Genomic DNA, 12,463 nt, shown 5'->3' with positions numbered 1-12,463 from the left:
ATTCATACAACAGACAGTGATACAGGAAGAAAACAAATTTAAACGTGAGTTCTAAACTCTATTCTTGTACCTCTTCATTTCCAAGTCCACTGGTATTTGATTTTTTTTTTTTTCCATTTCAAGGGCAGGGCTTCCCAGGTAGTACAATGGTTGGGAATCCGCCTGCCAATGCAGGGGACACGGGTTCGAGCCCTGGTCCAGGAAGATCCCACATGCCGCAGAGCAACCAAGCCCGTGTGCCACAACTACTGAGGCTCGCGCGCCTAGAGCCTGTGCTCCGCAACAAGAGAAGCCACTGCAATGAGAAGCCCGGGCACCACAACGAAGAGTAGTCCCGGCTCGCCGCAACTAGAGAAAGCCTGCACGCAGCAGCGAAAACCCAACGCGCCAAAAATGAATAAATACATTTATTTAAAAAAAAAAGTACCTGTTGGGCAAGGTTAAGTGGACTTTTTTTTTTTAAAGTGGACTTTTAAATGCCCTTTTAAGTAAAATTTGAGGCAAGAGAACAGAAATCTGACCGTGAGGTCATCACTGACGTTCTGTGTCGCCTGAACAATGAAGACAATGACCAGCCAAGAAACCCATTCATCAGTCTGAGGAAAGTGTGTCCGTGGAAAACCTTGGTAAAGAACACATTCTGGGCTTCCCTGGTGGCGCAGTGGTTGAGAGTCCGCCTGCCGATGCGGGGGACACGGGTTCGTGCCCCGGTCCAGCAAGATCCCACATGCCGCGGAGCAGCTGGGCCCGTGAGCCATGGCCACTGAGCCTGCGCATCCGGAGCCTGTGCTCCGCAATGGGAGAGGCCACGACAGTGAGAGGCCCGTGTACCGCAAAAAAAAAATAAAAAAAAAAAGAACACATTCTAAGTCACTCATTGTCCATCTTTTTCTTTTTAATTCCATTCTCCCACAAGGCATTTAACACTTCCCTGTACCCAGAGCAACCTTCTCCAGCCCCGTCTCACCCCATAAAAACCCAGAAGAGCGATAAAGAATCCTGCAAGCTCCTCACTGAGGTCAGGGTGTCTCCCAGGTGGACATGGGTGCAGAGGGGCATGCAGATTCTTGGGGCACTGAGAAAGGCTTCTCTTTCCCCAGTCCTTTCCCCAAAATCACACGGAAAGTTCTTTTACAGGGGCAGAAACATCTTTAAAGTTATGAAACAACATGAAAACTTTCCTTAGAAAGAAAGGCCACACAAAGATTAAACTCATTCATTCGTCTCTTCCTTCATCCATTCCCCCAGCACAGTGTATGTTGAGCAGAGGCCATTGCCAGGTTCTGGGGAGGCAGATGTGCCATGGGAGAGCTCACAGCCTCATGGAAAAGGCAGACATTTACAACTCACTGAAATGACAGCAGGACTGGAGACAAGCTGAACGGGTAGGGAGTAGAGGGGAAGAGCGTGCTAAAGTATGAAATCAGAGCCTTTCCATGGAATGGAGGTGACACCAAAGAGGGAAAGTCATGGGAGGGAGTAAAGGCAGGCCCTGGAGCAGAGGTGTTGGCTGTCCCAGCAGCCATGCCCTCTTCTCCCTTCCCCCAGAGCCTGGGTTTTGTTTGGCTCTTAACCCCCGCCTCATGTGGCATGTGGCTCAGTGGCTAACCCTGATTAGCCTGAATCCCTTGCCAACGATGGTTTAACAAGGGACTTGGGACACAATCCCGCAAGTGAGACTTGAGGAGACATCAGCTGTGAGATGACCAGGAGAGAGTTTCTCTCTGATGAGACTTCAGGAAGGGGCAGCCTCTCTCTTCTTCTGTAGGACATTGTTGTAACTCCTGGAACTCTGGCAGCCATCTTGTAACCACAAGGAAAACTAAACTCCACAAGGCCACCATGGCAGAAATGAAACCTGCTCTTTGATGTTATTACTGAGTCATCCCATAAGTGCCCTACCTTGGGATTACTTACCAGTGAAATTAGAAATTTTCTTTATCTTTTATGCCATCCTAAGTTGAGTTTTGTGCTACTTGCAGCCAAAAGCATCCTTTGTGGAAGGTGGCCCTTTCCTGAGGCATCCTCACCTTTACCAGTTCATCTATTAAATAGACAAGCTGAATTCCCAAGGGCCATGCACAGAGACTTCCTGTTATTTTTCTCCAGCTCTACTCATGAAAATAAAATTAATTTTCTAGCCCATGAATTAAACATCACTGCTGCCAGCTGAAAAATTTTAGCAACAGCATTTTGTTGGCAAGGGAAGCAGGATCCCGACATGTTCTAAAATAAGCTACAAGGAGGCAGGAGGGGAGGAGGGAAGGCAAAGGGGAGGAGGCCATTAAACGGAAAAAGAAAGAGTTGCCAAATCCCAACCGTGAGCAGCTTCTCTGACCCGTCGGCCTGTGGCCTGACTTGAGGGAGTGCTTCTCTAAGTTCAGTGCAGATGGGTCACCTGGAGACCTTATCAGTACAGGTAGTGATTCAATAGGTCCAGGGTGGGGTCTGAGAGTCTTTCTTTATAACAAGCTCCCAGGTGATGTTGCTGGACCACAGCCTGCAGGGACCCACAAAGCCCTCTGAAATAAGCTGCAGAAATGGGAAGCAGGACATTAAGAAGGAGGGTAGTGGGGCTTCCCTGGTGGCGCAGTGGTTGAGAGTCTGCCTGCTGATGCAGGGGACACGGGTTTGTGCCCCAGTCTGGGAAGATCCCACATGCCGCGGAGTGGCTGGGCCCGTGAGCCATGGTCACTAAGCCTGCGCGTCCGGAGACTGTGCTCCGCAACGGGAGAGGCCGCAGCAGTGAGAGGCCCACGTACCGCAAAAAAAAAAAAAAAAAAAAGAAGGAGGGTAGTGAGAACCAGCTGTTTAAGCTCAGGTTCAAGGGAGGAAGTGAGGTGAGAAGAACTCCCCTACACACCTGTACCTCTGAGAAACAGAGGAAAGAGGAACACAGGAGGAGGAGAGAGTCCTGGGTCTGGTGTGCCTGTGCTATTATACCCTTGGGGCTTTTTAGTAATTTAGTCCTGGGACAATACCCCTGAATCTGTGAGATCAAAGGCCCAGCTGAGACATTATTTCTAGCTCTCCCTCAGCTCTGGCCAGCCTGAGGGAGGTGCCTGGTCCCACTGCACACCTGCTCCAAGGTCTCAGGGTCTTTCCTGAAAATCTTCAGACTCACTCATCCCACTGCCATGTGTCTGGTCTTGAAGTTATACACCCAGAGCCACTGGTGTGTGAGGCGGGTGAGAGGAGGTGCGAGGCAGGGAGAGGCTGAAGGGCAGCCTCCCCGAAAGCCTGATCTCCTCCCAGTCTTTGTGTTCCTGTTGAATCTTCCTGCCCTGGATCTGGGCCCTGATCACCTTCAGCCTTGCTGAACCATCAGGTCCTTGACTGGCTCTCCTCTCTCCCCTCGGGAGATCTGTAGCCTGTGGCTACAATGCCATCTCATCCAAACCCCTCGGCCAGCCAGCCTCGGGCCTCCTGGAGGCTCAGTCCAGCCACCTCCTCCTCTGGGAAGCCGCCCCAACTCCCCCAGGCTGGCACCTGCAGCTAATGCTGCCTTGGCGGTTCTCACCTGTGCACCCGTCTGTCTCTCCAACTGGCCTTAAGTGCCACGAAGTCAGGGATGGTGTCGGTGCCTGGCATGTAATGGGTGAGTAATAAGCATAATTGAATGTGGATAAGGGAATTAAATAATGGTTCTCAGCCCCGCTGTGCATCAGAAACACCTTAATGCCTTTTTCAAAAAAATAAAAAAGCCAGAACCTCACTCCTACAGATTCCAGTGCAGTAGGTCTGGCGGCGGGGTGGGGTGGGGGGGCGCCAGGCTTCTGAATATTTCAAAGGATCCCCAAGTGATTCTGATATGTTTTGACAATAGTTGAAAAGGAAAAAAATGAATGAATTAGTGGACAAATGTACATATGACTGCACGTGCAACTGTGAGGCTCTCTCTCGTGGCCGTTCACACTCAGAGTGAACAAACGGCAGACATTTATGAGGGAGGATAGCGGGTCCCTGTTGGGGTGGCCACCATCCCATTGCCAGGGAAAACAAAGTCAGAAAACCAACTGCTTTACCCCTGACCAGGGCTTTCTGACAACCAGGGGGCGGCCGGAACAAGTCCCAGCCACCACAGGGGGAGCTAAAGGAAGGGAAGGAGTGAAGGGAAGCACCAAGGGCCAAGTTCCTTACTCTCCTTCCTTTCACTCCAGCTGCGACATGCCGCTGGTTGTACTGCTGTTCTCACTGTGCAGCTGGGGACACTGAGGCTAGGGAGGGTGAGCGATCTGCCCAAGGCTATAGCTAGGCCTTGAACCCACATCCTCTGACTCTAACATCCATACTCTTAACCCCAGGGTGGCACTTCCACAGAAGCAGGACACATCACAGCAGAGGGATGGCGAGACTGCACACCAGAGACTACAGAATGTCATAATAAATGCTCAACAGGAACAATGCCAACCAAATACGATGTTGCCTTTCATAAAAATTTAGAGAAACCACCATGACTGTGTCACCCTTTTGTAAATCTCTCAGTGACTTTTCCAAGCAATTATTATGATTTTATACAATACACAAATCAGGGTAAGATGAGAACTAAATGTTACACGAGGTCAGGATCATTTCTTTGGATGTAAAGGCTATGCCTTATATTCGAGCCACAAGAAGTTCCAGACAAACAGACACGGAAGCCCTGCAGGTTCCCTGACGCCTGGCCCACGGTGGGGTTGGTAGTAACAGAGAGCATTGCGTGTCTATCCTCTGGCACCAGTTTGACATTTTCCCTGATTCTTAAAACAACTTTCAGCTCAGTATTATCATCCCTATTTCAGAGACCAGGAAACGGAGGCGCACACACTGGAAAGGGACCCGCCTGAAGTTGAACTAAGTGGCAATGCTGGGATTCCAGCTCTGGTTTCTACTCTGCAGAGCGACTTCACATTTCAGGATGACAGTGCAGTTGGCAGTGACCTTGACCAGTGTTAGAAAAAAAACGAGTTAATAATGTTAACCTCAACCTATATTTATATTTGTTTAGACTATTAAGCCAGCAAAAGCACACTCCATTCTCTCAGGTTTCGCTGCACTCCACCCAGCCTTGGGGAGGGCTCTTAGTGCTTGCCTGGTTATTAAAAATGCAAGAGTTGCAACAATGGGCTGGGAATTACAAGGTTTAAAAGGAAGATTCATTTATGTTTTTCAGTTTTTTAGTAGCTTGAGCATTAAAGATTAAAAAAAAAAAAAGATGATTCAAGGAGACAGAAACGGGGAAAAAAGTCAAAACTGAGACCCTAAGACATTTAGGAGAAATGATTTGGCCCTGTTTTTACAGCAATTGCAACGGTCAAAAAGCCCCAAAGAAAACACTGAAGACCAGGTGAGTTATCAGCTGAACAAAAAGATTCTTATTTACAAAATAGTGGCCTTCTGGAGGAAAATAAGAGGAAGAGAGGATGAAAGAGAAGGGAATGGGGGAGGGAGGAGGGACAGGGGGATCTGTGTTCATTTCTCTTTGGAGACTTTGAGAAAGAACCCTTGTTTCCCAAGCCAAAGCAACCTTTTCCATGCAAGAGAGGCAACGAAGCCATGTTGTGTGCCAGCTTTGTAGAATTGATTGTGCTGCAAGAGGGCCTTTTTTCCTTCTACTAAAGAAAAAAAGCCAGTATCAGGACCAAGAATAATAAGAGCAGCTAACAATTACTGGACATCAGCCAAGGTGCAGGCACTGTGCTAAGTAGTTTACACCTATTATTGAATTTAATTCTCACAACCTCATGAGCAAGAAGTATTGATATACCCATTTTACAGGTGAGAAAGCTGAGGTCTGGAGATGTTCATTTGCCCAAGGCCATGCAGCTGGTAAGTAAGTAGGAGAGCAAGGATTCACATTCTCAGTTGTTTCTCTTCTGAGCTGTGCTCACCCTAGAAAACCCGGAGGTAAAACAGAAGTCCATGGCCACGCATTCTTGGAGCGCCTCAACAATGTTAGGGATTTGATGGAAAAAGAAGCACAACAAAGACATCAGGACCATCGAAGGTGTGGATTCAGGTTACCCAAGGCCTGACCGAAGACAACTCATCTTTGGGCAACTCTCAGAATTGGACAGAATTTTTTTTTTTTTTTTTTTGCGGTACGCGGGCCTCTCTCACTGTTGTGGCCTCTCCCGTTGCGGAGCACAGGCTCCGGACGCGCAGGCTCAGCAGCCACGGCCCATGGGCCCAGCCGCTCCGCAGCACGTGGGATCCTCCCGGATCGGGGCACGAACCCGTGTCCCCTGCATCAGCAGGCGGACCCCCAACCACTGCGCCACCAGGGAAGCCCAGAATTGGACAGAATTTGACTGATGGACCAGTACCTTCCAAACCCCAGCCTCTCCTGATCCTCCCTCCTGCTAGACTGCCTTGTCAATTCCTGCTACCACTCAGATTCCTCGCCATAGGCTGTGTTCCAGCAACCTGAAGGGTACCAGAGAATCCTGTATCTACCTTAGCAATGGTCACATTTGCCCTGGGGCAAGATGGAAGGGAGCAGGGCATATTACTGTTTTGCATGCTGATACTGTCACTGAAATTGTCATGATGTCACCAAGGCATATTTAGGGGATTCGGATGACATTTCAAGGGAAACCAGAAAAGTCCCTCATGTTTTTGGAAACCAATGGCCAGAATGCCTGGAGACAGGGCAAAGCTGCTGGGAAGGAGCACAGGACTTTGACCTCGACATCACAACTGCTGCCTCTCACTCCCCTATTCTGCTCATCCTGGGATTCAGGGCATGAACAACTGCCCCTTTGGCCAAAAACCCTCAAAGCAGGCATTTTTTGAGCTCAAGGCTTCAGGTGAAGATTTTTCCTCCAGCTGGAGGTCGTGTTCTGTCCTCAAAAGTCATGAACTCATCCCTCAGGACCTGTGGGCACCAAGAGCATTCCGTTCTGACAGCCTGCCCACTCAGAAAACTACAAGGATAAGAAGAGAAAACAACTTGCTCTGGGCCCAAGGAGAGTCATAAAAGGGTGGGGAGCGAGGCAGTGGAGGAGGTCTGGACTGAACAACTTGATGGGATCTTTCATGGATGACATTTTACTGCCACTCAAATTACTCTTCGCACAACTGAACACCTAAAACATCCTCTGGCTGGGTGCTCTGCATGGATGCCTTCTGTTTCCAGGGCAACCATACCTGGGGTGGAGGGTGGCAAGCAATAATAGATGGGCTAGTTAAGCCTACTGCCTTGACAACTCAGGTCCCTGAAGTGGATGAACAGCCCACTGGTGCATGAACTCGGTCCTAACACTAGACAGAGCCAGTGGGAGAGATGATGAAAAGGGCATCCAGTGGGGAGAAACTTGTAGCTCAAGGCACCAGGGCTTTCAATGAAAATAACCCTGATCAACAGTCTCCCTAAAGATTCTAGCCATCAGCACACTGATCTTAGCTGTCTCTCTCCCTCACTTCTTCTCTCACAAGATATCCATCAGATAACATTCACTTACTTGGAATGTTTCTAAGTCATAAGTTTGAATCTTGAAACTACAATATCCACCACTGTCGGCTCTTTTTCTGTTTGTTTGTTTGGGTTTTTTTGGAGCGGGGGAGCAATGAAACCCAGGTAGGGAGTGAATCAAGATTCAGGGAATGGAACTGATGAAAAGTAGCTAAGGCATAAGACTATGCAGGAAGGCACAGGATGGGCTTGGCAACATCACCCACAAAGGGGAACCCAGAATCCTGCAGTGTGTTGACTTCTCCGGGGAAGCTGGAGGAGTTTGAGGCCGAGGACGGTGTCTTCTGGCCAAGGTCTTTCAGAAGAAAGATTCTGTCTCCACCACAGTGAGTGGCCTGGAAAGGGCAGAGGTGAGTGGCAAACCTGGAGAGGAGGCCTTGTCCTTGTGGCTCCTGGTGGGATGCCAGAACCAGCGGGTGGGTGGCTGTAAGGGATGGAGCCTGTGGGTCTGTGGAGCTCCAGGAATGTAAGACAATATATATATATATATTTTTTTTTTTGTGGTACGCGGGCCTCTCACTGTTGTGGCCTCTCCCGTTGCGGAGCACAGGCTCCAGACGCGCAGGCTCAGCAGCCATGGCTCACGGGCCCAGCCACTCCGCGGCATGTGGGATCTTCCCGGACCAGGGCACGAACCCGTGTCCCCTGCATCGGCAGGCAGACTCTCAACCACTGCGCCACCAGGGAAGCCCCTAAGACAATATTTTAAGTGCTCACTTCTCCCTGCAGCTATTAAAGCTAAGCCCCAATCCCCTGGAGGCAGGTGAGCTCTGAAGTCCAAAGGCACAGTCCTGCCCCTGCAGGGAGGAGTGGGGTGGAGAGGGAGAAGCTCCCTGGAGGATCCAGGGCAATAAGGGTTTTGGTTGGCAGGTGGGGGGAGTGTGTCCATGAAGCAATGACTGAGCATCTCACAATCTAGTCATCTGGAGGTAAAGGAAGAAGACAGGGAGAATGAAACCAACACATAACAGCAAAGAAGATGGTGAAAAGGACACTGAATTGAAGAGGTATACTGAGCAGGGGAGGGCTGAGCAGGGAGGTTACCCAAAGCTTAGGGGGCTCTGGGAGTCTTCACAGATTCCCAAAGACGCCCCGCCCCTCTCATCATTCCTCAGCTCTGCTCAGCCACACTCCCCTAAGAGGCACCCATCTTCTGGAAGAGTTTGCTTCCAAGAGCTGGGACTGCAGAGTTTCAGGGGAAAGCCTGGAACCGAGTGGCCCCATTATGAACCCAGGCATTTGGAGCTGGCACTATGCTAAATAAGACACCTTGCAGAAAAAGGTTTTCTTATTTTCTTCCTTCCTCTTCCCCTCTGGGAATAAAAGTAGGTTGTGTTTCTCCTGCCCCCGTTCCTTGGCGACCTCGGAAAGGAGAGCTGAAAGGGCTTCTTGGATCACCTCGTCCAATTCTCAGCCCAGGATATCAAGGCCAGCGCCTTTTGTCTCGGCTAACGTGGCCACTGCAGGGACTGAGGCCAAAACCAGTTGCTGGGGCAGGGGGTGTTGGAAGTGGTTCTGAGGTCAGCCACCGGAGTCACGTAGGGCAGGCACTCGGCCCCCGGGCCCCGGGAGGTGGGGGGGATTGGAGGGGGTGGTCCTGGGCTCCCTCCCATGCCGGCAGGGTTGGGGGTGCTAGGAAAGAGGGTGGCGAGAGGGAGAGCTACAGGTGCGGTGACAGACAGGCACTGGTCAGAAGGGATAGGTCCCGGAGGGGATCTGCTCGGCCATGGTCTGAGCTTTGTGCCGGGGGCAGAGCGCTCTCACCGCGGGGTTGGTGTGCTCGCCGAGAAACTTCTGGGACCATAGAAGTGCAACTGGGCACAAAAGATCACGGAGGGGGCAGGGATGGGGGCCTTGCAGGGGCAGGAAGGGAACTGGTGTCTTCCATCTCCTGCGCGAACATCAAGACTGATCCGGTGCCGGGTCTCTCCACCCCCGCTCCAAGTCCCTTTCTCGTCCTCAACTCGGCCCCAAGGTCCGTGGCCCACAGAGGAGACTGAGAAGCCGAAGGGCGCAGAAAGGAGTGCCCCTGGGACCCGCCTGGGCGACACAATCATCCCATCGGTCTCCCCGCCCTGGTACCCGGGTTCAGCCGGTGTGCCTCTGCGCACAGCGGTGGCGCCGAAGGACCCCGAGTCCATCCAGGCGCCGCCAAAGGCGCCTACTCAAGCTGACAGCGGGGGAGGCAGAAGTTGAAAATACCATCACAGAAATACCTGCCTGTCCCAAAGGCCGGACGACTGCAGGCCGGGGGACCGGGGCGCGTGGTGGGGAGGCGAGCGGAGAGCGGAGGGGGGCTCCGCACCGCCCGAAGCCAGTGGCGACCCGCGACCCCGCGCGACCAGGCGCCGCCTCGCCTCGGTGCCCGGGGCGCAGGGGGCGCCGGCGAAACTTACCCCAGAGCAGAGTGAGCGGCTGGGCTTTGGGGATGAGCACCAGGGAGTACACGGCCCCCAAGTGGAGCAGGCTCATCAGGAAGACGTTCCTCCAGACGATGTCCTGCCGCTGCCCGCGCGCGCCGGGCTTCTCCCGGCCGCCGCCGCCGCCCTCCGAGCCCTGGACCCCGAAGCCCACACGGATTTCCTCCTTGGCGTTGCGGAAGGGGACCTTCCCCTCGCCGGCGGCCGGGCCTGGCATGGCTGGGGAGAGGCGGGCGCTCGTGGCAGCGGCAGCAAGCTGGCGATCAGCCGGCGCGGCGCTCTCCGGGGCGGGCGACGGCTTCTGCCTTTTAGGAGGGGATTTCCGCACCTCCCGTCCCCGCCTTCCCGACGCTTCTCTGCTTCCTTCTCTTTTCTTCCTGGCGTTCAGCGTGGCTTAAGGATGCAAATCTTGGCGCCCGGCATCTGTTGCTGGCGAGTCACCCTTACCGCTGCCGGGGCTGAACTCTGCGGCGAGGAACAGGAGGCGAGCGTCAGGGTCTGGAGGGGACGCAGCGGGGTGGGGGGAGGGGGTGTGGAAAGAGCCGAGAAAGCGGCGGAGGAGGGAGCGCTCCGAGGGAGCTGGGAAGAAAGACCTGCATAGCTACAGCCAATCAGGATCGCCTGTGGGGCTCTTAAAGAGAAAGGCGCCTCCTGGGCCTCCGCTGCCCGGGCTCCCCGGGGCCGGACGGGGCATCCTGGTCGGCAGGCAGTGGGCAGCCTCCGCCCGCGGGTGGGTGAGCTGTGGCTCCCAGGTCAGGGAGCCTGCAGAGGGGCTCACAGCACTTCTGCAGCTGTTGTGTGTTTATACGGTTCCCAGAAATACCCTTCCCTTTTGAAAAGACTTCTTTTTGCTTTGAAGCTACGGGCTGGAGGATTTACAATACTTGCCCCAGGTCGCAACACAAGTTAAGGCCAAATCTGAGTTGAGAATCACAAGTCCCTGTGTCTCCCGGTTTCTATGGCTCCTTGGTCCTGTGGGGGGTTGCAGGCAGCCGCTCAACTTTTTTTTTTTTTAATAAAACACCTTTATTGGAGTATAATAGCTTTATAAGGTGGTGTTTCAGTTTCTGTTGTATAACAAAGTGAATCAGCTATACGTATACATATATCCCCATATCCCCTCCCTCTTGCCTCTCCCTCCCACCCTCCCTAACCCACCCCTCTAGGTGGTCACAAAGCCCCGAGCCTCTCAACTCCTTATTGGACAGGTTGCAGCCAGACACAAAGTAGGTGCTCAAATAATGCCTATTAGATGATGAATAAATGATTTGGGGGCTGTTAGTATACAGTAGTGCGCTGCCACTGCGCGGCTCATCAGCCACGCAACTGTTTGTGGCAAATTCTCTGCTAACCAGTGCGTTTCTGCACTGTCTCCTAAGCCTCCAAGTCAGCACCGTTGAGATGGAGCTTTAGAAAAACATCACCTGGAACGTTCCAAGGAAACTTAACCTCAGAAGAATCGTGTCTGCTCATTCCTCCCCTCCCAACGCGGATAATTTAGAACTATCCAGAGGGAGCCCTGATCGTACAGAAGCCCAGAGGAGGGCGAGCTGGCCACGTCCCAAGCAGCTGTGGCTGCACCTGCGGCGGATAGCAGAAGCAAAGGAATGGAAGCTAGGGGCTCTGCATTCTACTTCTAATTCACTGTGACCCAACTCAGTCCTCTGGGGACAAATTTCCTCACCAGGAACTAAGCTTTATTCTTCTTTCCAGCTTGCAAAGTCTATAAATGTGAGTTTGAAAGGATACCATTATGTTGACAAAGAAAGCTGATTTTTGGATCAACTGTTGTTAGGAATCCTTTCCAGCATTACAGGAGAGGGGAAAAAATTACCAAGAATTGACTACATGAAAGGGCCATACATGAGCATCTCATTGTTAGCAGACCAGAATCAGCCCAATCAGCCAGAAAAAACAATACCTAATTTAAAACTGAAGCAACGTATGTGGCTTGTGGAATGGTGGCCACTGAGCCAGTGTTATGGTGTTGCTTCAGTTGGAGCTGAAATTATAGAATGAAGGGACACTTGCCCGGCCACCAGATAAACGTCGGCCCTGTCGTTAGACCAGTGAGACAACAGAACATGAGACTTAAGGGCATAAACCTCATCAGCCTGCTCAACCTTGGCTTTAGAACGAACCACTTTTTCTTCTCATGTTCCCTCTGCTCCCCACAGCCACCAGACCCACATATTCCCTGTGGTTCTCTATTCAGACTGTCCTTTCTCTAGGGGTGGAGTAGTTGTTCTGTCAAAAGCCTCTCTCTGGGTTATTGTAATGACCCACCGCACCCTCACGCTAACCATTCAGTCATTTGTTGGGCAGGCAGTGTGCACCAGTCCTGCTATGTGCCAGCACTGGTGCACACTGGGGATACGAGGACGAATAAGGTGTGGTCCATGCCCTGAAGGAGCTCCTCATCTAGGAGGGATGAAAGATCAAACAAATGTTACCTCTTGGCTATGAACTGGGAAGGACAGGAAGGTCCAGTCCGTTATCAGAAAAAAAAAAAATTCTTGTTAGGCATCAAGTGTACATGCAAAGCGTTCAGGGGAGGCAGCAAAATAGTCCTTTATGTGGCCCCAGAGTA

General features: G+C 51.9%; 1 protein-coding gene across 1 annotated transcript in view; it reads right to left on the bottom strand.

Moving 5' to 3' along the window:
* The window catches only part of SCD5 (stearoyl-CoA desaturase 5), a gene marked incomplete at its 5' end in the record, with an annotated part of 156,401 nt that extends 146,311 nt beyond the window's left edge, over positions 1–10,090 (bottom strand). The window contains one exon of the mRNA XM_082652956.1: positions 9,850–10,090. Coding sequence (XP_082509082.1) covers positions 9,850–10,090 — 241 coding nt within the window. The remainder of the gene's footprint in view (positions 1–9,849) is intronic.
* Positions 10,091–12,463: the final 2,373 nt, after the last annotated feature.

Source organism: Grampus griseus (assembly GCF_964374135.1).
Source record: "Grampus griseus genome assembly, chromosome: 4".
Classification (NCBI taxonomy): domain Eukaryota; kingdom Metazoa; phylum Chordata; class Mammalia; order Artiodactyla; family Delphinidae; genus Grampus; species Grampus griseus.
The sequence above is the reverse complement of the archived record's forward strand: the minus strand, read 5'-3'. Positions and strand labels throughout refer to the sequence as shown.